The 27,053-nt window shown below is 43.9% G+C and overlaps 2 protein-coding genes and 1 pseudogene across 2 annotated transcripts in view; 1 reads left to right on the top strand and 2 right to left on the bottom strand.

Annotated features, from left to right (window-relative positions):
* Positions 1 to 353: 353 nt before the first annotated feature.
* Gzma (granzyme A) lies at positions 354 to 7,870 on the top strand. The gene is made up of 5 exons (XM_021638900.2): positions 354 to 459; positions 3,340 to 3,484; positions 5,323 to 5,464; positions 5,645 to 5,914; positions 7,647 to 7,870. The coding sequence occupies exons 1-5, from the start codon at positions 387 to 389 to the stop codon at positions 7,806 to 7,808; spliced, it is 792 nt and encodes a 263-aa protein (XP_021494575.2). The 5' UTR covers positions 354 to 386; the 3' UTR covers positions 7,809 to 7,870.
* A 3,259-nt stretch (positions 7,871 to 11,129) lies between these two features.
* The window catches only part of Cdc20b (cell division cycle 20B), a 31,027-nt gene continuing 15,103 nt past the window's right edge, over positions 11,130 to 27,053 (bottom strand). Inside the window, 6 exon segments of the mRNA XM_021638906.1 lie at positions 11,130 to 11,230; positions 18,372 to 18,489; positions 19,019 to 19,138; positions 21,983 to 22,232; positions 24,244 to 24,338; positions 25,472 to 25,668. Of these exon segments, the coding sequence (XP_021494581.1) occupies positions 11,130 to 11,230; positions 18,372 to 18,489; positions 19,019 to 19,138; positions 21,983 to 22,232; positions 24,244 to 24,338; positions 25,472 to 25,668 (881 nt within the window).
* Positions 12,706 to 13,559, bottom strand: LOC110549653 (protein SET-like; annotated as a pseudogene).

Genomic DNA, 27,053 nt, shown 5'->3' with positions numbered 1-27,053 from the left:
GGCCTCCAGCACTTGACCAACTGGTCTAGCACCCTAGCACCCAAAACTCTGATTTTTGAGATTTCAGAGAGCTTCTGATAATGGATACTGGAGATAATATTGATGTTGATGAGAATGTCCCTTCTCATGAACTATATTCTAGTGGCAAAAGGTTCCCTTCTCCTCAGCTAGCAGTAGGGGGATAGGAGCCTCCCCTCCCCCAACACTAACAGGGTCAGCACATCCACCATGATGAGGGTGCACGCCCACTGCCCTCTGTTAGTTTCATTTTCCAGCTCTACACCTGGAAATTTGAAAGAAAAACTGAAACCACATCCTTCGGACCCTCATATATGAGTGGAAAGAAACAAAAACAGAGTCCCCTGGTGACTGATGTGGGGAGAGCCATGATGAAGAACTTTGGTGTTCCCCGGGTGTCTGCTCTTGCCACTGTCTTTCTCCTGCTGCTAATTTCTGAAGGTAAGCCAGACTCGTGCCGTTTCCATCATAACCATAATGGAGCGGATTTTTGCCTTGCTTTAACAACGGTGCCTTATGTATAAGTGATAGAATATCCAAAGCCTGGGAGCATTCAGCATTCACTTCTAAATTATATTTATTCTAGAAGAAAAAACATATTTGTGATTTCTTCCCAAAAGTTAGGAAAACCACCAGTGGTGGCTGCTAGCAAGTTATAGCTTGAATTTTGCAATGTGAAAATGAGCAAACAGATGAATGAAATCCACTTGAGTTGGGAGACGAGCTCTACCTTTCAAGAAAGGAAACAGTGGTAAATGAGGCACCTCAGCCTTTCCTTCCTCAAATACTGTGCAGATAGCTTCAAAGAGGGTTCTGCTGGGTCTGAGCTAGACAGCAGAAGCAGTGAGGAGTGACGCGTGTTTCTCGCTATTTCGCTTGGTTCGTGTTTCCCTGGCAACTCTTGCAGACTCTTGGAAAGACCTCACACTGAACCTTAGGAGAGGTTAGTATTTCCCCTTCAGCTGTCCCTTCCACATAGTAAATAGGAATCAGTATTCCTGTTGGAGGGAAGGCACCACACACCCGTGGGAGTTCTTGCCCTGGCCCTGGCAGGACAGCAGTTTCTGGGTGGTTCTCCGTGTTCCGTAAAGAACCGGGTAGGAAGATCGGCAGGGGGGTAGAATGGCTGGCAAATACGGAGTTAGACATGGTTTATCCCAGGATCATATAATAAGCTCTTAGAGGTAGGAATGGTGGGCAGGAATCCAAAAGGAGTTCTAGAGTTAGCCTTACGCCTAATGATGAAAGAGAATTTTAAAACAAGTTTCAAAGATGTTTGGGACCACCGGGTGGGGTGGCACACACCTTTAATCCCAGCACTCAGGGAGGCAGAGGCAGGTGGGTCGCTGTGAGTTCGAGGCCAGCCTGGTCTACAAATCTAGTCCAGGACAGCTAGGACTACACAGAGAAACCCTGTCTCGAAAAACAAAAACAAAACAAACAAACAAATGATGTTTGGGACCAAAAGTGCATGGCACAGCACCCACATACTCATGACATGTCATATCCTCTCAACCCATGAGATTACAGCAGATTTTCTTTCCTCTTTATTTCTTTATCATTGAATTTTGGGGTTTTTTTGGGGGAGGGGGGTTAAGCCAACTCTATATTTTCCTCAAAGTAAACAGTAAAAACAACTTTTTTATTGTACTTTGTTTTCTGTGTTCAGAAGGAGCTGTGTAGACCCAAAAAGGGAGGAATTAAGAAAGCAGTCCTGCATGTTCTTGTTAGAATAACCTAGAAGACTGTTTTAAAACGAAGTCTGAACATCATAGCTCCTGCCTCAGAACTTCTACTAAATCTAATTCTAAATGAGATGAATATTTGCCAGTTTTCAGAAGCTTTAAGACTAGTTAGTGGCGACCTGGCCCTCCTGCTCAGGCTGGTGTGTGTGCTCAGAGACAGAGATCTACAAAAGAGAGTGTTCTTGAATTCATCATTCCTGATGACCACAGACAATCCTTTCTGGTCTAGCTCTGTAAGAGTCATCCCAGGAAATCTTGGGATATGGCCAAAATTCTTTTGATTCTTTACCACTCTATTTCTAAAGCCGAAGATGCTGCCTTCCCGGCTCCCGTACGGAAACCAGAGCCTGTCTTCTCTCTGCCTCTCACCCTCCTCAACCTGATGAGATGCTCCAGGTCTACCCCTGACTCTTGAGTAGTTTAACTTATTTGTGGAATAAGAAGTGTTGATCCCTACCTGTCAGGCATGCTTGCCTTATGCCTTTATGCCTCTCTGTTCTCTAATAGCGGACCTATCATCCTGGTCCAGCTATGCCAGTTTTATTAAGGTGGATTATCTACTTACAGCGCCTCTGCTCCTTTTCTCTCCATTCCCGATGGTTCAGTCGGAAAGGGTTTAAACTAAGCCATGTTTGGTCTGAGTGTTGAAGGAGAACCTTAGGTGCGGCCAGGGTTATTCTCTCAACTTGTGAATGAGCTCGGTGCTCTTAATACCTGAAACCTCGTGGCAGCCAGTCTTCACAGAGGGTAAAAGGTGCTAACATCTACCTATACACTGTTTTTGCAAGGCCTCGGAAAGGGGAAAAGCAGCGGGCTTCTAAAAATCCACTCCTGCCCTGCTTCTGCAGCTAACACTCGTACAGAAGGGAGTAGGGACAGTTAGGGTTTGTCACACAAGCCTCTCCTCCAGCCGCTGCGGCTGGTGCCGACACTGCGCAGCTCTTAGCCAAGCCTGAGCTCTGGAGCCACAGGTGTGACAGATCTCAAGCTGAGTGCTTCCTCGGACACCAGCGGCAGGTTTCTCTGGATGTGACACAAAGGACTTCTCTGGAGCCCAAAAGGGCCAAGACTTAGGGTGAGACATCAGAAGATCTACATAGGAGGTAAACAAAGTGATACCAAATTCTCTCCAAATTCAAAAGACATGTGGCTTTCTTTTTTATTTTTATTTATTACAAAGTATTCACTTTGTATCCCGGCTGCGGTCCCTCCCACATCTCCTCCCAATACCTCCCTCCCTCCCTCTTCTCCCCCTATGACCTTTCCCTGGTCCACTGATAGGACTAGTCCACCTCCTTCCCTTCCATCTGACCCTAGCTTATCAGGTCCCATCAGTACTGGCTGCATTGTCTTCCTCTATGGCCTGGTAAGGCTCCACCCCCCAGGGGGAGGTGATCAGAGAGCCAGCCACTGAGTTCATGTAGAGGCTGTCCCTGTTTCCTTTACTAGGGAACCCACTTAGAGACTGAGTCTCTGGGCTGCATCTGAGCAGGGGTTTTAGGTCCTCTCCATGCATGGTCCTTGAAGAGGTTTTTGGAGTGGGCACTGACCTGGCTTGCCTTTTTCTGTTGAACAGGTGGCTGTGTGAGAATCATTGGAGGAGACCCAGTGGTTCCTCATTCAAGACCTTACATGGTCCTACTTAAACTTAGTTCAAATAACATCTGTGCTGGCGCTTTGATTGCAAACGACTGGGTATTGACAGCTGCCCATTGTACCCTGTAAGTTCTTGAGATTAAAAAACTTGTGTATAAATTGTCTAATGAGGAGAAATAATTTAAAAAGACATCTCACTAACGCAAGGAAAAGTCACTTATTTCTTCATAAGTAAGGAAAGTCTTTGACAACTTGGGTTGATCTGAAAGGAAGTGAAGCCCAGATTTGTCGCGAGGTGACAAGTCCGTGAGGATACAGTGTCTGCAAGCTCTATACAAAGGTTTCCAATAGGGGAGAAAAAACAGCGATCACAGGCTTGGGGGCAGTAGGGATGTAGAGGCAGATCTGGGAAGAAATAGAGGAGGAACAGGAGTGAATATGATCAAAATAGATTGTATCAAAGATTTTTTAAAACAATAAAAGCTAGCTAATAAATGGGTTTATTAAGGAGAAATAAAATCACTTTATTTTATAAGGAGGGTATCACTCCCAAGAATTAATAGGTCAGCGAGCTGGGATAAGGCTGAAGTGGCAGGAGCTGCCAGACTCCTGACCCTGTCTGGAGAGGTCCTTCCATAGACCCCACCTCTCCCACTTCTCTTGGGCACATTCCATGTGTTGTGTGAATCCCATGTGGAGGAGGGCTTCCTTTCATCTGTCATCTTGATGGCACTTTCCCCAGTGCCGAGGATCCTGCCACAGTACTACATGGGCAACATAAGTTCAATCTAATTGAAGCTAACTAAAATTGCAAAGTCACTTCTTTGGCCATGCGCCAAAGTCTGAAGCAGCCACCTGTGGCTTGTGGCTATTGGGCCACAATTTCTAAAGCCTGTTATTATCAAAACATGCTCTGGAGAGCACAGTTACCATGTCTTGCTTGAAACCAGTCTCAGACGGCATCGTGGAGAAAAAGCAGTGTGAATAGTGCTTGGTTTTGTGTAACGGGTTGTGAATGACAGGAGCCATAAGCATGAACGCAACAGGAAATCCTTGCACCTTGCATGGTGTGCACATGGGTCCTGTGCTAAGCTGTCGGTTTCCGGAAGCTTTCCCATCTGGGTTTGTTCTCTTACAAAGAGATCTTCCAGAGACTGCTTTACAGCTCCTGGCTGCCTTTGGTTCCTGCCTATGAATCTCCTCCTGGGAGCCTGGCTTTGCAGGGATTTGCAGTCTAATTCTCCACCACAGCTAATCAGTGAGAGGAAAGGGTAGAAGCACACCCCAAGATTTGCATCTTCGAAATGAAACTTCTCTCAATTGCTTTTTTATAAACCTCAGTTATCATGTCATAGATAAGCTGTTGGCAACAAGACAAGTGTAATGGCTCCAATGTCACTCGTCCTCCCCAAAAGTCCATTTGCTGGAAATTTGGTCCCTAAAGTAGCAATACTGAGAGGCAGTGGAACCTTTAAGAGGTAGATCATGGGGGCTTCAGAGCAGGGTGAATGTAGACTTCAGAGTCAGCCAGTTACCATGAGGGTAGCTTGCTATAAATCATGCTCAGTTTCTGGTCATTCTCTTGCTTCCTCTGTCAGTCAGCTGATTCTCTTCACACATCCCCATCCCTCCCACCTCCATGAGCTGACGTAGCACAGGTCTTCATCAGAAGTCAAGCAGGTGCTCACACTGAGCTCTTGAACTCCAAAGCTGTGAGCCAAAGGAAACCTCTATTCTTTGTAACACACCCAGCCCCTGGTATTTTGTTGAAGCTACGCGACTCTATGACAGTAATGATAACAGTTGAGTCCTAAACACCGTACCCTTTAAGGCAAGCATATTCTTCTAAGCTACAAAATTTCTGCAAAAGCAGCATGCATACCAATGGCAAAATGAAACTGTTCAACATATATTTTGCCCAGTTCTTGATTAAACTAGTAACTAAGTGGTGCACCTATTGCAGGAGGAAGAGTTCTCAGGTCATTCTTGGGGCTCATTCCAAGGACAAGGATGAGCCAGAAAAGCAGATAGTATCCGTTAAGAAAGTATTTCCCTATCCACGCTTTGACCAAAAAACACATGAGGGTGATCTGCAACTTCTACAGGTACGTAGTTTTGGCTGTCTGTTTGAGTCACCAACCTCCTAAAGTCTCACCACTTCCACGAGGCTATGCCTCTAGTCCCCCACCTGGTGCAAATAAGAAGGCCCCAGCAGACTGGGTTGGAAGTTGAAATATTAATATTAATCTCCTACTCTTAACTGTTTATGTTTCTCTTTTTCACAGCTAAACAAAAAAGCAAGAATTAACAGGAATGTGGGTATCCTTGACCTACCTAAAAAGGGGGATGATGTGAAACCAAGAACCAGATGCCAAGTAGCAGGGTGGGGGAGCTATCAGAATAACTCACCCGCCTCTCCTGTTCTGAGAGAAGTCAACATCACCGTCATAGACCGGAAGACCTGCAATGATGAAAAACACTATAATTCTAACCCTGTGATCGGACTAAATATGATTTGTGCAGGAGCCCCCAGGGGTGGCAAGGACTCATGCAATGTAAGTGAAATGGGGTAGAGTGTGTTATCTATTGGAGCAAGGCACGTGGGGGTACATGGTGCGACAGCACGCTTGGTCTTGTCAGAGCATTGGCTTCTGTGGGTTCCTGTCGCACTTGTGTCGGTTGGTCGGCTGATTGGTTGGTTGGTTATGACAGGGAGTCTCACTATATAGCTTTGGCTGTACTGGAACTAGGTAAGTAGATAAGGCTAGCCTGGAACTCACATAGATCCACCTGCCCCTGCCTCCCAAGACCTGGGATTAAAGGCCTGTACCTCCACACCCAGCCTTCTCCTGTGCTTTTTGAAATTTGGTAAGATCTAGCCAAATAAAATAACACACTCAGCTTCAAAAAAAAAAAACCACTAACTATAAGAATCCACTGCTAAGACCACTGGCAACCTCGTACATTGACTTTGTTTCATATATTTAAAAACAAAACACTTAGAAGAAACGGTGGGGTGTTTCTCATTTTTCATTTTACCATAGATAGATAGAAACAAGATACATAAGATTCTAAGAAGTTCCTGGAGAGCCTTCAGTCTTTCCCATTTCACCACAGCCCCAAAAGGCTTACCTGCCTTTGATGAAGACATTCCTAACCCTGGCCAGGGAGCGGAGACTAAACGCCATAGTTTCCTAGCATTGAGCTGAGGGAACAATTTCAGGCATGACCCTCGCCAGAGAATGTATGAGCCTCCCTTCCAGTGTCCCCCCAGACAGGAAGGGACAGGGCCTGACGAAAGACAAGAATTAAAAAGATACTGTGCGCAATTTTAAGACCTCAGTTCTAGCTTGTCAGTCCTCACCTTTCCCCAAGATTCTGTAGCATCTCCCCTGAGCTGAGGGCAGTGTGCTTGTCATCAGGCAGTGGGCAGAGGAGGCAGAGGAACTGTGCCTTGCCTTCAAGGTTAGCTGAATGCCAAGAAGAAATGACATTTTCCCTCAGCATCCCTCCTCTCTTTACTTTACCCTTCCCTATTCATCCCTTCACATCCTTAAGGCACCCAGGAACCTGATATTCCCTCCTTGGGACTCACAGACAGCACCCAGAGGCCACAGCAGCATCCCAGGGAGCCCCTCCTCCCATCCCCCACCCCTGCCAGCCCCTGTACCACTGAAGCTCAGGAGTGCCTTCCTATTCTTTCAGTGCCCTGGACTGGCTGCTGCTGAACCCAGCCTACAGGGCTGATTCTGCGCGATGCAGACACTATAACAGAGAGGAAATGTGTCTCAGCAGGGATGGCCACAGTGGCCACATAATTCTTTTACTACTTCATACAGATACGTTATGATACATGATGTATATTTTATTACTTAGTACAAAAGCAAGTCATCATCATACAGATAGAAAGCCAACTATCCCCTGAAAGGAGGACTTCTCTTCTCTTCGGGGAAAATGAATATATACCAGAGGAACCAGGAAACATGGCAGTTGCTCTTTACCTAAGTGAAAAGTGCCCGTTTCACTCCTTGAGTTCTTAAGTATGCTGAAGAAGTGACCAAAAACGATGACTCTCTGGAAAAGGGCAATCAGTCTCAGAAACGGTGGATAAAATACGTTAATACAACTTTCATCTCAGTTCTCACTGATCTATAAATTTGAACTCTTGCTAACCATCTTGATGTTTTATGTAGTGATTTTCAGTGACATCTAGGCTGGTGTTCATATTGTGCCAGAATGTCACGGTCCATGCTGATCCCACTCATCTCCCCCCTCTTCCTTCCCCAGGGAGATTCTGGAAGCCCTCTGATTTGTGAGGGCAGTTTCCGAGGCATCACAGCTTTTGGCCGCGAGGGGAGGTGTGGCGATCCCCAAGCGCCTGGTGTCTATACTTTCCTCTCAAGCAAATATCTCAGATGGATAAAGAAGACGATGAAGCGCACAGTTTAAATATGTGGATTTCATTCTAGCTGTGTCCCTTCTGCGTCTAACCACAAATAAAATCAGCTTGAACAACTGCACGCGCTTCTCTCCTGTAACGTCCTTGGGCAGATCTCCATCAGCAGAACTGAGAGTCTTGCATAGTGCAGGAGGGAGATTAGAAAACCGGGACTACCAGAGTCCTCAGGGGAATTTCTCCCTGGATAACGCACTCTGCTCACAGCAGATTTGTCTCTGTACAGTGAGGGGCTCGGGTGTTCTGAACTCCTCTAGAGTACAGGCCTGCAAAGGAGCCTGGCCCACTGCCGCCATTAACCTCCACACCACCATTCGCATTCATATGCAGGAACGGGGAGGACGAAAATTAGAAATGACTCAAGGGTGGCTTTCTTAGGAAGACATGCATTGCCTTGTGGCCTTCAGACTAAGATGAAGATGAAGCACAGCCCAGGACCCATCTCTAGAGATTCTCAGTTATTTAATGTTGGTGGAACCCAGAACATGGGATTTCTTATATTAACACCCCAATAAGATCGGGAGGGCCCAAGGATCAGACTCCCTGAAATACACAATGAAGTGCATTGCTAGTTAAAGTACAATTTTGCCTTTCTTCTTGGAAAAATTACTAGTGTCCTAGTGTCTATTAAAGATCAACCTGTTTATACTTTATATTATATCTAGAGGATATACCAAACTGAAATGACTATTTTGACCACCAAAGATATGTTCAGTAATGTACCTACCAGATTAAGCATTTAAACTCAAAACTGCCTCAACATCTGCCTCGATACCCTGCAAGGTAGAGCCTTTCAGAGGATGAGACCTGATAGACTAGGGTCAGAGGGAAGGGGAAGAGGACCTCCCTTTTCAGTGGACTGGGAGAAGGACACCGGTGGGGAAGAGGGAGAGTGGGATTGGGAGGGGAAGAAGGAGGGAGATACAGGGAGGATACAAAATGAATAAACTGTAATTAACAAAAATAAAAATAATTTTAAAAAACAATAAAAAAATAAACTCAAAACTGCAAATAACTATCCATTTCAAATAAAATAAACAAGTTTATATTTATAGGGTAAAATATATAGGAATGAAAAGCCCTTCGGTCTCAGTTAACACTGAGTTTTTGTTGCACACATGTTTATCACACAATTCCACCTATCTGAAGGCAGTATGCATAAGTATAAACAAGTCCATCACGATAGAAGTCAGAATATAGAAGAAGCTGTTCACTGACAGTAGGCACAAGAGATCCTTTTGGGATACCAGAAACGTCCGTATCTTTATCTAGATGGTAGTTACTATTATCTACTCATGAGCTAAAAATTTAACTAACTATCCACTAAGGATTTATAAACTTGAAGTTTTGTATTCTAAAATTTGAAAAATGGTTGCAGCCATTTTGTTTCTTGCCTAGACTTCTGATTTTTTTTTTATAAAAATCATATCTTAAACTTTCCACTAAAATTAATATCTGGTAAAAATATGTTCACATATCAATATTAATTGCAGAAATTACCCTTGATCATGACATTGTCATAAGACTGTTAAAACAAAAAAACCTAAAATAGAATGATGGGGAACATTTGAAACTGTTTAGTGTGTGTATGTGTGTGTGTGTGTGTGAGGGAGAGAGAGAGAGAGAGGGAGAGAGAAAGAGAGAGACAGACAGACAGACAGACAGACTTGCAGATTTAGGTGCCCTACATTTTTCTAAAGAAGGAATTACTAACCTTACTGAGTTAAAAGAAGGCGAGAAGAAAATTAATTGGCAAATAACATGAATTTGTCAAAAATAAATCCTAATTTCTCTTGTCTATAACTACCCCGCTCTACAATAATCAAGGTTTTTGTTTTATGGGAGGAACAAAGGAGAAGGCATTTTTTTTCTTTAAGAGTCAGGTGTAGGAGCTCAGACCTATAAACCCAGCACTCAGGAGATGGGCACAAAAGGATTGCAGGTTTGGGGCCAGACTGAACTATACACTAATTTCAAGAAGAGCCTGAGCTCAGACAGATGTAGAGACTAATATCCTGCCAAAAAGAAAACTAGAAACAACTGAAAACAAATCAATATTGGTTACCTGGGATGTGCTCCCTGTATTATTGTCCTGGAGGAGATGAGTGTGTTAAAACTAAAGATTGGCATAGTAAGATTAAAACACACACACAATATTAATACCAAATAAGTAATACAGACTAACACCATGAATCCAAGCACAGGTAACATTCATGCAGGAAAGAGCAGGAATTCCAGACAGCAAGCAGACGGCAAGCAGAGTCTGACACGGGAGCCACACAGGAGATGCAGGGGCCCCCAGAAACTGCCTTCTGGCTTGCTCCCCATGGCTTGCTCAATCTGCTTTCTTGTAAAACCAGGACCACTTGCCCAGCAGAGGCGACACCCACAGTGAGCTGGGCCCTCCACAGCAATCATCAGTCAAGAGAATGCCTTACGGTCATGCCTACAGGTCAGCCTGAAGGAGACGATTCCTCAAATGAGGCTTCCTCTACCCAGATGCCTCTAGCTTGTGCCAAGTTGACACACACACACACACAAACAGGGGGAGGGGAGGGAGAGAGAGAGAGAGAGAGAGAGAGAGAGAGAGAGAGAGAGAGAGAGAGAGAGCAGCAGCAGCAGCACAATGGCTTACTATAAAAGTGACCTCTTGCTGCCTTGGTCTCTAATGTCTCCTGCCCTTCTGCCTTCTGCCCTAGTATGGCACCATGGAAAAATCTTTATCCTGATGCCAGCCTGCCTTGGACTTTCCATCCTCCACAACCAGTGTTTCTAAGCTGCTCTGTCTTGGGTGTTCTGTTACAGTAGCAGAAAAGAGACTAAGACTGGAGGAGAAAGGGTCCACAGAGGAGCTAATTTTGAGAAGAAGTGATATACATGCTTATTGCAGCACACAGCATATGGCAGGAGATTAGCAGCAGGTTTTCGGATATGTACGTTGTGCCTTTAGTGTACTGAGTTTGAACTAATGACAGAAAAGGAACCCAAAAAGGAAATAAGGAAAAAGCAGTCAAAAATATAATGGGAGGACTTAGAAAAGCCAGGTAGGAAAGAGCTGTTTAGAACTCATTTTTACTAACAGTGAAAAATGAATCTTGAAAGAGGAAAGGGCAAAGAAAAGAAGGCAGAAGAGTGGGAAGAGGAGGGAGAGAGAGGAGAGAAGACAATCAGACCAGCTCTGGGCGGTGGAGTGGGAAGAAGACAGATTTCAGCCTGGGAAGAATCAGGCAAGGAAGAGCCCCTGACATGACAACTTCCATTCCAGTGGCCTCATGGAGAGGAAAGCCTGCCGCGCTATTCGCGTGTCTGAGTGACTAGAGGCGCTTCCACACACAAGCTGTCCCGTCTGCCGCAGCAGAAAACTGGCGGGTCTGGTCCGGACTCAGGGCCAAGCGCAGCACTCTGTCTCTGTGACCTGTGGGAGAAAGAAGATACTTCTCACGCCTCGTTGCCAGGGTGGCTGCTAAGAATTAAGGTGACTAAGACGGGGCTGGTGTCCCTCCCTGGGTACAGGGTTCCCTGGACTAGCCCAGTTCCCCAGCCTGACCCTTCTCAGCACCTGAGACTTCGCTAAGTTTCTGCTCCAGCGCCTGTTCACCTCCACCCCTCCTCCCACCCCACCCAACCCTACCCACGCCCCCCATCCCCCGCCACCAGGGCCTCGGGTCTATCATAACAAATGGCCACAAGTTGGGTGATTATGCACCAGAAACTGACTCTGCCACAGTCTGGGGTTGAAGTGCGAAGTGTAGGGGGAGCCGTATGACACGACTGAGATTCCCAGGCTTGCCACTGCTGGCTCCTGACTGCGGTGCCATTCCTCCATTTGTGTCCACACAGCCTCCGTGCACGCGCTGCCTCCTCTGCGACTGCTCTCGGATCTTCTCAGAGATCACAGGACACATGAGGTTGGATTTAAGCAGGCCTGCCTACAAAACCCTGGACTGTTTCTCCTAGGAACCTGCCATAGAAGGTCACGTTTACAGGCTCCAGAGACTTCAGCCCAGGATCTTTGAGGAGAGTGTGCTTTAGCCTGAACCACACTCACACCCTACTCGCTAGTGCCAGCTTCTACATGCTCAGGTATCCACTGAGGGCCACTGTGTTCAGACAAAAGCCATCCCTTTGGGACAGGTTTCAGGAAATGGATCACATAAAACAGAAGGGTCCAAAACCTCAAGACTTGCTTGCGGGGTCCTGTGTCCTAGCTCCCCTTCTGTTCTTTCATTCATTACTCTTTTTTATTTTTTATTTTTTGTTAGGAGAGAATTTTATTTTGAAAGTGTCACTTTAAACTACAAGGACATCCTTTATGCATCACAATTAAACATGCCAAAGGAGAAGCCATGTCGTCAAGATGCCCATTTTAATGCCCCCTGGGCACCTCAAACCCTCAAGTTGCTGACCTACTATAACTCCCTTTCTCTCTTTTTGTTAAACAAAAGTGGACAGGTACATACTGGTAAATACTAACTGTATCACACAGTGACACAGTGTAATCTCTGAGCCCAATACACAAAGAAGGAAAAGAAGTTAGAATTCCCAGTTCTAGTACACAGGCCTAGCAGCCTCCTCCAGCAGAGCCAAGGGAGCTATAGGGCTTTTTTTTTTCTTCCACAAAGCATGGTGTTGGTATTGAAGCCACAGTTTTTGAACAAGAAAGGATAAAAATGAATTTAGAACAGGAAAGTGGAGATTCTTTTCTTGTTGTATTTTGTTCAAGGTTATTTCCCCCTAAGTAAGTTGAGAGCTTCACTGTTAAGAGAGAACTCAAAACAGGGTGACTGAACACAAAGATGGGAGAGGAGGGGAGAGAAAATCACTGCAACTTGCTCCCACGGACTGGAGAAAATTTTTTTAAAGTAAAGTTAAAAAGAAGATTGGAATCTATCAGTCTTCTGTGCTAGTCATCTTGCCTTCATCCTTCTCTCCTTCCTTCCCCCCAAAATCATCTTCATCTTCTTCACCTTCACCCTCATCCCCTTCACCAATATCCTTCAACACTTCCTCTTATTCAGCAGCAGCAGCATCTGCCTGTCTTTCTACATCACCTATATCAGGAGCCAAATAGTACGGCAAGGGATTGGGTCAAGTATCGTCCTTGATGACCTGCCCTACCTCATCTACACCTGCTTCGGGATGGCCAGTGAGCCAGGTAAAGAAGCCCTCTGCTCTTCATACTGCCGCTTCCTGCTGGCCTTATTCTGCGTTTGCCAAATGCTTTCCACATTTCCTTTTGACTTCGGTGGACTTTGAAGATGGGTCACCACTCTCAATCAGATGCAACTCTTTGGAGAGAACTTTATATTCAAAGTAAGGATTTTTCCCAAAATGAAAATCTATTCTGTAATGTGATTTAATGTCTTCAAATTCTGTCACTTCGACTCTGGTCAAATAATGCAGAGCCTCTTTGCCCTCCTCCCCCAGCAATGTGGACACTTGTGGATGGCTGACAATTGTTGTTATCCAAAAATTGGGATTTTGGCAATCAGTTCTAAGCTCTTTTGAAAAACTGGTTGGCGGAGTTTCTTGTATTTTTCTTGTATTTAAAATTTCTTCAGTGGCTTGTTCACTAAGTTCATTTTGTTTCATTTTGTACTTCATCAATATGTTCTATTGTTTCTTGATGTTCTTTCTCTTCTTTCAGCAGGCTGGGACAGACCAACATGTTTTCCAGCTTGGGGCAGGAGCCATTCAGATTTCTCAGGCTGAAGCTGGATCACAGACTGCCATTTGGGGGCCATGGCACCAGGGAGGCAGCCTGAAGCCTGAGGGCAGAGGTCTGATGTTCACAGCAGGGAGAAACTCGCAGGAACTCTTATTCATTATTCTTAAAGAACATTCTCAGCTATAATTGCTTTATATAAGGTTAATAAACAGCATTTAACAGTCACATTAATTTGAGGGCTCCAAGTTAAAATTGAAGTCAATTCCTTATTTCAGAACTCAGTTCATTTCAGGGCTGCTGTATGCACTGACGGGGGTGGGGTGGAAATGAGGCTGTAGTAGGTAACATTTCTCAGCCTCACCTGCAGTCCTTTTGACTTCAGCATGATAAAGGTATCCACCGGGAAATGCTTTGTGAAACCCAGCCTACGCAGCAGTCAGTGGCTCTAATAACCAAAACCTTGGGCCAAAATAGACAAAAATTAGTCCATGAAAAGAGGCCTGATCTAGAAGGATATGAAAGAGAACCAGATAAGGTTGGAGTGGGAAGGTGGTTGGTGACCCAGCTGAATCCAAATGGGAGGAGGGAGTCATGTCTTCATGAAAATGGGGTTTCTTATAAGCCAACTGAGAATGGGACTCTGAGACATCGTCCCTGGTGCACAGACAGCATCTCTGGTACTTACACAGCATTGCTGGCACGAGTTTTTCAGCACAGAGGAGTGGAGACATAACATTCACAGACTCCTGGGGGTCTTGTTGCACCTGCATATCACTTCTTGGTGTACATATACCACACATATGCCTGTAAGAATTATTCTAAGGGGGCATGGGACCGGTTCTGTGAATGCAGGTACATACAATTCTGTTCACAGAAATAATGCAGCTCCTCAACTTATAAATAAATAAAATGATGCAGGAATAATAAACACAATGTCACACCAATAATTAACAGCAGCACCAGTTCAATGCTCTAATATTAGGCCAAAACTCAAGGGAAATTTCTTTTTCTGTTGAAGGCCATTATCTTTTTTTTTTTTTTTTTTATTTGAAACTTTAAAAAAAAATGCCGCTTGGAATAGTTGCTTTAAAGACATAGAACCAGGACTGGAGAGATGGCTCAGCAGTCAAGAACACATACTACTCTTGTAGAGGACCTGAGTTTGATTCTCAACTTCCATGTCAGCCAGCTCACAAGTACCTATAATTTCAGGTCCAGAGGATCTAACACCCTCTTCTGGACTCTGAAAGCATGCGCACTCACCTATGAACATACTCACCCACATGTACGGATAAGATAAATCTTCAAAAAATAAATGAAAGGATGTAGAACTAAAGCTTTTCAATTATTTCAGCCTATTTTTCTCATGTTAAAGTCTAATTTTGTATATGTTATTTATTTTTACCACCTTAAAATATGTGCAAGAAAGTTATCTTTTTGCAGAAATAGAAATAACTATAGAAGTAGCCAAATTTTAGCTGGGGAATAGTGTACTCGCCCAGCATGTGCCAAGCTCTGCTTTGATCCCAAGTACAGCTGGACGGAAGAAAAGAAGGGAGGGAGAAAAGGAGGGAAGGAAGAAGTGAGAGGGGGAGAGAGAGAGGGAGGGGAGAAGAGGGAAGGAAGGAAAAGAACGAAGAAATCTGTATATATAATCAAGTCACAAACTTAACTTTAACAATTAATTTTAAAATCTTAGGCTAAGATGAAGCCACAGGAAGAAACGGCCCTCCCTTGGGGCTAGAGAGATGGATGGAAAGTTAAACTCATGTACTATTTGGTAGCTCCCAGCACCCATGCTGGGTGGCTTACAGCCACCTGTAGGCCCAGCTCCAAGGGGATCCAACACCTCTACACCCACCCACCAACACCCACACACAAGGGCACCTTCACCCCCAAGTGCACATGCCCACAGACACACAAGCATAATTGGAAATAAAGTCCTTTTAAAGTGAAAATTGTTTTAAAAAATAAAATGAAGCCGTCTCATTCTCACACTTCTCCAAGGATTTTTGCTACTATCTTTCTTCATCTCCTGAACAGAAAACTCTTACACACACACACACACTCACACACGCACACACACACACAAAAGATATCAAATAGTTGCAGTGTTAGGTTCATACAGAAAATTATCGCATAGAGATCTCCCTTGTCAAAAAGTTAAACATTCCCATTGATTCCTGCCAAAAAGCTCCAGGCACAAGAGTCTTTAAAGGTACACTTCTAACTTAAAATAATGCTTTTTAATCTACCTAAGGACTGAGTCTTTATTATATCCAATAGATACAATGAGCAACTGAAAATGTCTTGTTATCCACTGTGTGTTAAAAATGAAAAGGAAAGAAGAAAAAATGAAATGGAAGAGCAAAGAGGGAAAGCCCCAGATATTTTCTAAAGGGAGGTTTGAAAGCTAGCTTGACCTAAATTGAATAAGACAGTTCTAGAGAAATGACACTGGGGTCGGAAGCAGCAGGGTTCTTGAAGCTCCTTCCAAACATATCAGTGACAGTCTTAACTTATGAGGTAATGGGAAATGATACCTTTACCCCAGACAAAGACACTCCTTTGAGGTGAGGCTGTGGCTTCGAATTCTAAGAATGCTGTTGCCGGGTGAGCTCTGAGTCCTGTTTTCTGCGAGTGTCATCAGCGACCCCACATATCGATGCTTCGCTGTGGACCAAACAAGCCCCATCAGAGGCAGGTTTCACCTGCAGGCTGGAAAGTCGCCTGCACCAGGTTGTGTTTTTAATATAATGAATTAATTTTTGAGAATTCTGTACAGTATATTTTGGTTGTATTTACCCCCTAACTTCTCCATTCTTTCCCAACTTCCTGTCATCATGTATAGATATCACTGAGTCCAATTTGTGCTGTTTGTATACTCATGAGTATGGAGCCGTCCACTGGACCTTGATTACCACACCCTTTAAAAAAAAACAAAAATGGACTCTCCCTCCCCCAGGAGCTCTCCCTTCCCCACGTCTGTCAACTGTGCCTCTGCTGGCTTGACCTTGTGCAGGTTTTGTTTGCAGAGTGACAGAGTTTGGCTCCCAGCATCCACATGGCAGCTCACAGCCATCCTTAACTCCAGTTCCTGGAGATCTGCTACCCCCTTCTGCTGTCCAAAGGGCATGTACAAGGTGCATAGACATATTTGCAGGCAAAACACTCTCACACATAAAATAAAAATAAATAACTAAATCATGCTGGGCAGTGGTGTGTGTCACACTTTAATCCCAGCACTTGAGAGGCAGATCTCAGGGAGCTCAGGGGCAGCCAGAGATACACAGGGAAACACTGTCTTGAAAAAACTAAAATAAATAAATATTTTGACCAAAGAAAACATGAATGTGAGAAGGGAATAGTGTAGAGGGGGAATAATAGTGGCAAGAGGAAATATAGAGAGGGTAGGGGCTGCTATAATCAGAACACGCTTTATAATGTATACGTGTATGAAATTGTCAAAGAACAAATTCAATAAAAAGATATTTTTAAGAGGAGTTGTCTGAAGGGCCCAGGGTGTCACTTGATGGGAGAGTGTTTGCCCAGCCTTCTCACGAACCTGGGTTCAATACCCAGGACGGGGAAAGAGCATAAACATGAGTGAGACTTGGTCCCCTAGCTCTTATAGGTCAGAAAACAATATGGTCTCTGAGGAATGAAAAGGTGTTCTGGGGCTGTCCAGGGCCACACCACAGACAGGAAATCTATATGATGGGAAAAGATGTGAGGGAGGATGGGGAAAGGGAGTGCTAAATAGTATTCTTGGAAACCCCAAAAAGAGGCATGGTATTAGCTCTACCTCGCTTTATACATACTTAATTTCTGTATGTCTCCTCACACAAAAGTATAGGCTTCAAGGGAAACAATGTCACCTATGAATCTGCTATGCCCCCATAAAACATATGGGACATAAAAGATGCTTAAAAAATAAAAGGTGGACCCACGAATTCCTGGGGTCAACCTGAAGGCAGGGCTGCGTAGAGAGAGGAGAAACAGGAATACGTTGTCAAACCGGAAGGTATGCGACCGGACCCCCTCACGTGCTCCTTAGCCTCAGCTAGCATTTTCATCTTCTCTCTGGGGCTGGGTAGAAGAAGATACACCACTCTTTATCATTTCAGATGTAAGACCCTGAGAACAGGGAGTGGTTTGTTCTTCCTTGTCATGAATCTTTCTGTCAGGAAAGAACTAAATTGAGAAAGAATAGCATCTGGCTCTACATGTCTAGGTTACAGAACAGAAAGCTGGATTGATCCCCAGCAACAACTGCAGAAAGAAAGGAAGGAAGAACAGAGGGAGAGAGGGAGGGAGGGAGAGAAGAAGGGAGAGAGAGGGAGAGAGAGAAGCAGTGTGCTGTGGAAGGATGAAAGGACAGGTGATTCTGTCAGAGTCCAGAGATGCAGCCTCAGTGGAGGCAGGACATCTCTCTGATGGGGAAAAGGTGTGGGTTGCCAAATAGAATTCTCAGAATCCCCAAGGAAAGTTTTGGTATTAGCCCTAACTCACTATGTGTATTTACAGAGGACGCCTCCAGCTTCTCGGTGGCCTCATGGCACTAGCTCACCTTCCAGCTCTCTTTGTCTTCACACTGCTAGATTTTCTTCAGAGTAATTTTTGACACAAAACCTGGAGTTCACAAGCTGCCCAAGATGGCTGCTGCCTAAGCATACACAGACTCAAGGAAGAGGAACCTGGACAGTCTTAAGAGATAGACAAGTAGGATCAAATTTAGAAGCATTTATCTCAATGTTCTGAGGTGCGGTGGATATAGGATTTTGTCCTCTATTAATATTAAAATAAAATAACCAGTCTTTGATCGAGCTTTCCCGCTTTGTGGCAGCATGCCTTGCCATGGATAGATAGGTGTGTGCCGTTTACTCACCAAAGAAACCGCCGGACCTTGACAGCATGGGGCAGGTCCACAGAGCCACGTCATTCCTGGGAGAACCTTGGCCTGTTGCAATCTCCTTTGTCTTAGGTAGCCAGATGAGGAAACAAATCTAGAATAAGGACCACAAAATACTGAATGCTGCCAACTTCTCATGCATGATGAATGTGCTTAAATTCTAGACTCTGTATTCCGTTGTGTTCACCCATCCTCTGGCCATGGAGAGGATTCGGTATTTTTAGAAATTGCCTACGTCCTAAGAAAATTGACCCCAAGGTATCTAAGGATCAAGAAAACAAATAGATACCAGTGCACTGAACCAGGGAATTTAAATGAATTGTGATCAGTGGCCAGGGATAAACTGACTACTCTCTAGTTTCAGAGTCTAACTGTGATGAGAAAGAACAAAGAGAATGAAGAAATGGAGGGAGAAAGAAAGGAAGAATGGATGGAGGAAGAGAAATTGGATTTACTTTGGACTCCCTAATTAAGAAATTTTACAGGAAACAAATTCATAAGAATTGGAATTCCTTTTGGAAAGAAAGGGAGGGCGGGATCCAATGTTCTATCATAAACTGTTTTTGTAAGGTTCTAGATTTGAGATGAAGACGAACTCCAGGTGCCTACCTGTGAGTGCCTACTTGTGAGCTTGGCGTCTGAACGCTTGTCCCAGTGTTTACATCCAAAATATGTAGGCGTCCATCCTTCATTCCTCCTCCAATGGCAAGGACCTCAGATTGCCAGGGACACTACTCCATGGCCTATAAAGTTACAAATAATAACACAGGCAGATGAGCCCTAGAGAACTCAAACTCACCAGGGCGGTGTACACAGGGAGCCAAAGCTTAGAGGTCTACTGCAGCAGCGTCCCCAGGTGAGGGCAAATATACCTGTCAGAAAGTATTCCCCAGGGCTGCGAAGCCACTGTGAAAGGGAAGATGCATAATAGAACACTTCCCTGAATTATACTAACAACTCTCAGTGTTTTAGTGTTAGAGTCTGAGAACCACTGAAGGAAGACCCCTGACTCAGGTAGCATGCAAAAGCAAAGAGCATTTCTTCTGCAGAAGTCACCAACCTGCTGGGATCACCATCAAAGCAAAATGGAGACCCAGAAGTGAATACACAGGATTTTTATACACAGTTAGGGTCTTTGTATGGTAACTCTTAACCTAATTGGTCAGGAATGGCATAGGGATATGAGAGGATTCAGGATTGTCTGATTAGGGATTTTCCCTAGTTGCTGGGGACTTTGTTGATTCACTGAGGTTTGGCTTTTACTCATGCTTTGACCTTTAATTTGATTGTTTAGGGAGGGCTGCGCTTTATTTTGGGAACAGTCATAAAGTGTTCATAACATAAAGTATTCACAAACATAGCTTTTGGTCAACTTGACCTGTAAGCTGATTAGTTGTCCTTGGGTTGTGGCTTTTCCAGGAATTCTTTGTTTGAACTCCAAGAAACAGAAACTCAGGCCTAGTCAGACAAAGTAGAGAAAAGAAGCCTGTCATGGCATCAGATTAGCCAAACAGATAGATACTAAATCTACCCCAGCTTCTTCAAATATCAACCCACCCAATCAAAACAGATCAGGGCATCTGGGATAGTCTTCCAGGAGACTCCAGACCCCTCAGCTATGTGACTTCCATTGATATTGGCTAGTTTCCACGGAGGCTACAGGACTTTGATTGAATTGGCTGACTCCTTGGAATTAAGTCCTCTCACTAACACAGAAAAAAAACTACAGAACAACACAACTGAAAAACTGCACACAACACACGCAAACAACAGAACCCTGGCCGGAGACACTCCTGGCCCTTCCGAGTGCTATACTGACCGCAGCCTCTGCTTTACACACCAGGGTCCTGGTCTTCCAGGTAACAGTAGGCTGAAGAGAGTCGCACACAACCGTCTGTTAAGTGCAGACCCCAGGCAGTTCAAATCTTCATACAAAAGATCACGCTAGTTACAAATAACTCCAGTCAGCTGAACATCAGAATTAATATCCCTATCTGTACCGATAACTAAAACAACTAGTAACTTTTAAAGAGTATTTTAACAACTATGTCAGTTATATGCATCTGCAAATTTTGTCCATCAGCCCAGTACCAAATCTCACTTTTGCCTATTATTTTCTGTGAGTAAAAATATTTTACAGAGTAGCAAATACTGGGTCTACAATAATTTGTTCTCCTATTGATTATTCTATGAAACCTTTCTGTGTTTTAACACACTTTATATCATTCTCATTTTTTAACGTTTATAAGTTTTATTTATGTGTGCAGGTCCCTGAGAAGACCAGAAGAAGTCGGATCTCCTGGAAATGGAGTTACAGGAGTTGGGAGTTGTGCTGTGGATCCTCTGCTAGAGCAGCAAGGCTCTTGACTGTCGACGTGTCTCTCCAGGCCCTTTAATTATTGTTTTCGCTAATCTCATTATATTCCATTTTCCATCACACTTCGTTGTCCTAATACTGGGCTCTTTTTTTTTTTTTTTTTTTTTTTTTTTTGCTTTGGTATGGTTTGTATAGGGTTTATTGACATTTTTAAAGAGAATTGTTTATGTTTTATTTAGTATTTGCTGTCTCAAAATACAATGTATCTTTTGTTTCTGACAAATATCTTTAGGTAAATTCCAAATTTCAAAACTGTGATATCATAACAGTTTTCCAAACAATTATAAATTTTAAAGCACCAGCACCAAAAAAAAAAAGAGCCATACTGTTATGATCCTGGCTGAAATTATTTTAAATTTAACCTGTTACTTTATATGTAGTGAAATGTAATTGTGAAATAATTATACGTGAAATAATCATGTGAGAGTTATCTTTTGTTTCTCCTTGGCAAGAAGGAGCTGTCCTTGGGCTGTGTTCCTCTGATGCTTTTCTTGTAAATTAGTCAGACTTTTAAATACATTTATAGTTTGTCTTACTCACTTGGGTCCATTTTCTTATTTTTTGAGATTTATTCACTCTACTTAACATGCATGAGTGTTGTATCTGCATGTATGTATGTGCACCGTATGTGTGCCTGTTGCCTGTGGAGGTCAGAAGGCACTGGGTCTCTGGTAAGGGCAGTTACAGATGATTGTGAGACACCATGTGTGTGCCAGAATCTGAACCCACGACCTTTGGTAGAGCAAGTGCTCTAAAGCCCACGTGTCATTGAGGGTTTTGCCTGTTCTTGTCATAGTCAGAGAATAGAACCTTTCTCACTTTGTGTTTTGTGGGTGATGATGGTGATGATGTGTGTGTGTGTGTGTGTGTGTGTGTGTGTGTGTGTGTGCACGTATATGCACACACACATTTATGAACAAAGAATTGAACTTAGGGCATTGTGTATGCTAGACAAACATGCCACCATGAAGCTGTTTCCCCGCCCTCTTTTCACTTTTTATTTTGAGACAGGGTCTCACTAAGTTTCCCCTGTTGGCCTTGAATCTACTCTGTAACCAAGACAGACCATAGACTTCCAATCCTCCTGCCTCAGCTTCCCAAGTGGCTGGTATTACAGGTCTGTACCTCCAGCCCTGCTGATTTCCTTTTTTATCTGAGATACTCAGTGATCTCTGCCAAAAGCAATCCCAAGCAGCTGGGGATGTTTTACCTTAACTGCTGTGGACTGAGGTATGACTTTCAGGGGTGGGCCTGGCGCACTGACGCCTGGATCGTGGGGCCCTATTGTCAGTAATCCATCATTACAGCCACTGGAAAGCAGCCTCCCATCCGGTGACCATTTCAGAGCACACACAGCCTCCTTGTGGTGAAATGTTCCGACATGATGCTGGGGCGCTCGGACATCATGGTGGTGGACTCGACCCAGACTGGACCCTGAGTTAGAGGCAAAGAGTCAAGTTCTTGTGACAAAAAGGGGGGGGAAGCCCCTCTATCTCATGAGTTAACATGGAGGAAAGCACATTTCAAAATAACACTCTGTAAAGAGCCATTAGGACCTGTCCAAACACAGACGAAACTTTCTGGGCAGGAAGGATGGGAGTGTTCTGCCTGCGTGATTCTTCTCACAAGTGAACTAGGTTTGCCCAGGCGTGGTGGCATAGGCAGCTGATCCCAGCACTCTGGAGGCAGGGGCAGACTGACCTCTACGTTCAAGGCCAGTCAGGGCCACATAGTGAGACCCTGTCTTTAAAGCGGGGGAGGAGTGAAATAGATTTGTCTGCCAGCATTTCAAATTTGGATCTCTGAGCTCAAGGCTAGCCTGGTCTACAAAATGAGTTCCAGGAAAGCCCAAGTTACATAGAGAAACATTGTCTCAAAACACCAAAAAAAAAAAAAAGAAGAAGAAGAAGAAGGAAGAAAGAAAGAAAGAAAAATATTATGCTAATCATTATGAAAAACACAAAATCAGACAATTATAAGATTCCCCCATGTAATTTACATATAACATCTAGAAAAATTATATTTCTCTCCTTTGAAAATATCTTACATTAATTCGGTAGTGTGATGTTAGTAGATTCTTGCTGAAACACGTTAAGCAGAATTTTTTATTTCTCCTTCCTGACAGGTGTGTCTCTGCTGAGCTCCACTTCCATCCTTGACTCAATGGTAGTTGAATATCTCAGAAAAATGCAGCGTCTTTCAGAATCAGCAAGAAGTTTCCACTTAGTGACTTGGCGAAGCCATGATGAAGAGCCTACGTCTTCCCACAGACTATGACCTCAGGGCTGGCTTGATGCCCTGTAAGGAGCAAGGAAATGGCCTCTACAGTTGTTGATGCAATTTCTCAGCATCTGATATCACACTTTTTAACTACCCACACACAACCCTGAATAACATCTTGACTGAACATACAGGCTCTGCGGCCAGGATGCCTGGGTTTAAATCATGGCTCAGTCACTTGTTGATCATGTAACCTCGTTCTACTGCCTCAGTTTGCTCATCTGAGAAGAAAATTGAAATAATCTACTACATCAGTAATTAAAGTGAGATTGTGCCCATCAAGTCTAGAGCACAGAGCATGATCTTGTGGATAACAAGCCAATCCTTATCAATGCCAACTACAAAAAAAAAAAGCTTTTGCACCACAGAACTGACCTGACCAAACCAACCAAAGGATTTCTGCTCTGGCCAGAAAAAATCACAAGTTATAAATTTCCCAAATTAATTCCCAGCTATTTAACTAGGCTGTAAAAAGCTTTGACATCTTCCTGACTTAAATCTACCTTGTGAAATACACTACAGAGATGAATGCTGGTACTCAAAACAATACATATTGAAACCAATTATGTAGCATCATAGGAAAAGTCACACAACTTCTCTGGCTCAAAGCTGTTAAATCACATCAGTAGTTCTTGATGTCATATATCACTAGCCTCACTTGTGAAATTAGAAACGCAGATGCCCTAATATGAGGAAACGCCGGAAACTGTGTTCATTAGCCTCGCTGGGGAGCCCAGTGAACACCCGTGTTTGAGTTCTATTGAGCAGGATGATCTATGAGGTCCCTTCCAACTCTTCCAACTTCTAACATCTTCCAACTTACAGATGTTTAACATATTCCGTTTATACCAATAAGCACTGCTTTCTGACCCCCGAAAGAGAGTCCCTATCACAGACATGAATCGATACAAAGAAACTTTTTGTTTGCCGTGAGTTTCACAGTTTCAGTGTGTCTGAATAATTAATTGTATCTCATGCTGTATTCCTCATGGCCACTGCATACATGTGCCCTCTAGAACCCATATCAGAAGACTGAAACACCTACCAGGGCCGAAGAGGGAAGACAGACAAAACCTAATCGGCTGTTCTGTTTCACGCGTTTTGGTTTTGTCCTTGTTATGGCTCTGTCCACTCAGCTCGCATAACTCACCGGAGAGACAGACACAGTCAGTTCAAATACGATCTAGTTACCTGCTGAGGATGCAGTGGTTCCAACTCAGAGCTCCAACTACTGACAAGTGACGGAGCATGTTTCTCAGCCGCTTTTTAGTGACTACATCCCATAACTGAAAAAAAAAAAAAATGAACAGACAAGAGAGTCCATAGCATTGTCTTCTCCTCAGCCTGCCGTGTTCTCTAAGGCCTCAGAGCAATTACTAGCTACAGGCAGTCTATTGTTTGCTAAGAGAAAACTCAGTTCTGCTACCTATAATGAGCACCCCGCTCTGACTGCAGTGGGGGAGGGGCACGTGAGGAGTATTACTCCACGTCAGCACTTGTGTTTTAATTGGTAAGGTAGAGCCTGGGAGTGCGGCCGTCATTTTAAAGCTCCTAAAATGAAGTCAAAGTGCAACCAAGGCGTGAGAATGATTACTGAGCTTCTAGCCCCTTAGAAACTGGGAAACCTCATGACCAACCTACAGCCCCGACAAATGCACCTATTGGGTACTTCTCGTGCAGAACTTCCAGAGCAAGAAGTGTCTTGGCCTTTAAAGTGTGGGGTACTGTTTGTATAGAATGTGCCAGTTGTACAGCCCTTCTCCAACATGCAAGACGCTCTGGGGGCCACAGCATCTGTATTAATCTGTGTGGATAAAATGAGGCTGTGTGAACACTTCCTGGAGTCGGAACTCAGTTTGCTACTGAGACTCCATTCTTGCCTTGTACAGAAGATGGCGTGACTCAAGTGAGGAAGGCTAACTACTGGGTAAGAAGACCTCGGGACAGCCTGGCCTCTGCTGTTATCTAGCACCCGGGCACCATGCTTCACACCACTGAAAAGCAGTCATAGTGATGGTTAGGTAAGGAATTAGACTGACAGACGTTCGACAGACAATCGTCTCTGGCAGCCCGTCAGGAAATAAAAGTCACGTTACATCACTCTTCTCCTATCATAGCTTCAGGTGAACAAAATCTGAAAAGGCGTCCTCCTCTCTCCCAGAGTCCCTAACTAGAGGCTTTGTAAATCCAACATGAGTTAGAAAGATTTTTAAAAAAATGAAATACAACAGGAAGATTGTGTGGGAACTGAAGGAAGGTACCCTTATGAAGAAATGCCATTCAGAAGAAAACAATTTTGTCTCTCCTTGCTTCCTGTAGCTCCAGGTACCTCACTTAATCTAGTTTCTCTATATTGATGTGCTGTTAGAAGTTAACTAGTAACTGCCTGGAAGATGCCAGGAGGAAAAGTTTCCAGTACTTGCGCTTCTCCCTCGCTGGTGCCAACAGCCAGGCATGATCCCTCACTCATCCAGGACTTGGCTGATGCATAATTACAGAAGATGCTTAAGTCGATATTTTCAATCCAACTGTGGTCCTGCCCGTTCCAGATGTATATAGAGGATTCGAGGGCGATGGCAACAAGATTCTGAGAATTCCAGTCCAGGATATTGAGGTCTATGTGAGGACAAACCGAAATTAGCATGATCATGCAGCCAAGTGGAAATATTTTCAAATTAACATCTTCAAAGGAAAAGGGGAGAGATTAATACCTTTGCCATGGACAGGTGCCCAACAAAGCCCTGAACCAAAGCAGAGCATTAAAATCTGAAGATAAAAACTGAAACAGAATCTGATTCAAGACTCATAGTCTAATGAGAAATGCTTAGCATTTATGCCCAAACAAACTTGTGTAAAAGTGTCTTTTTTTTTTTTGACTGAGTGTATTCATCCACCAGTACAGATGTATCTCAGCTAGTAGATCTCTAAAAATTAATGCCACATAATTTTTATAAAAATACCCTTGGGTCCTATCTATATGAGTAATAATACTATCATTTCCTTCTTTAAAAAAACACAAAACAAAACACCATCAAGTTAAGCATATCTAGAAGGAACAGTAGCTCACTTATGATGTCTCAAAAGTTCTCAGCAGCTGTCTTTAGCTTACACTTAGGAGAGTTCCTTTTAAAGGTTTGTTTTCCAATATTTATTGATGTGTGTGTGTTGCTTGCATGTATGTGTGTGAACAACAACATGTAAGCAGTGCCTGAAGAGGCCAGAAGAACATGTCTGAAAACCAGAGTTGCAGACGGCTGTGAGTTGCGGGTGTGGGTACTGAGAACCAAATCTGGATGCTCTGAGGCGCTTTTACCCACTGGGCCATTTCTCCAGCCCCCGAAATTCTAGTTTTTGGTGGTGTATATGGAGGAAGGGCAGGGACATGAGCACATGAATGCAGGTGCCCTGGAGGCTAGACAACAGCATCAGGTCCCAAGAGTTGACACCAGAGGTGGTTCTGAGCTGCGCTGGTAACCAAACTCAGGTCCTCTGCAAGAGCAACTCTTAACTGCCGAGCCATCGCTCAGCCTCCTGGTAGGCACTGTTGACCGCTGTGAGGAAATGTCTGTTATGACCACTTAATGCAATGTCAGCTGGCTTGTCTCTTACACCTCAGAGGGGCCTAGCGTGCCTGACATGCACCAGCACACAATTGTGAAGCACACCAGTTCTGTTTAGTAGATTAAGCCCTCTGTGGGACATTCCTCCCACTAAATATTAAAGTCAAATCCCTGAGGACCCTTAAAAGTACAAACAGGTAAACTGAGTCAGGAGGTCAAAGCACGAAGATTCAACCCACCTACCCAAAAGGAGAATTTTTCACTCTATTTCTTTTCTTGTGTGGTGTTGTCCTAATCTAGCAACTACAATAAAGCCTCCAGCAGAGCCCATCATGTCTATGCTCAATGACAGGGAGGCTTAAAATGACTCTATACTTTTCACCAGAAATAAGAGAAACCAAAAATGAATGGAACAGTATCTTTCTAACACCAAAAGCAAGA

Source organism: Meriones unguiculatus, chromosome 6, assembly GCF_030254825.1.
Source record: "Meriones unguiculatus strain TT.TT164.6M chromosome 6, Bangor_MerUng_6.1, whole genome shotgun sequence".
NCBI classification, from domain to species: Eukaryota; Metazoa; Chordata; class Mammalia; order Rodentia; family Muridae; genus Meriones; species Meriones unguiculatus.
Note: the sequence above shows the minus strand (reverse complement) of the source record. Positions and strands in the feature narration are given on the sequence as shown.

Excerpts from the sequence above, each read along its gene's own strand:
- Gzma (XM_021638900.2), top strand. The coding sequence starts at position 387 with ATGATGAAGAACTTTGGTGTTCCCCGGGTGTCTGCTCTTGCCACTGTC. Across the intron at positions 460-3,339 it reads CCTGCTGCTAATTTCTGAAG|GTGGCTGTGTGAGAATCATT; the intron begins GTAAGCCAGACT and ends TCTGTTGAACAG. Across the intron at positions 5,915-7,646 it reads GTGGCAAGGACTCATGCAAT|GGAGATTCTGGAAGCCCTCT; the intron begins GTAAGTGAAATG and ends TTCCTTCCCCAG.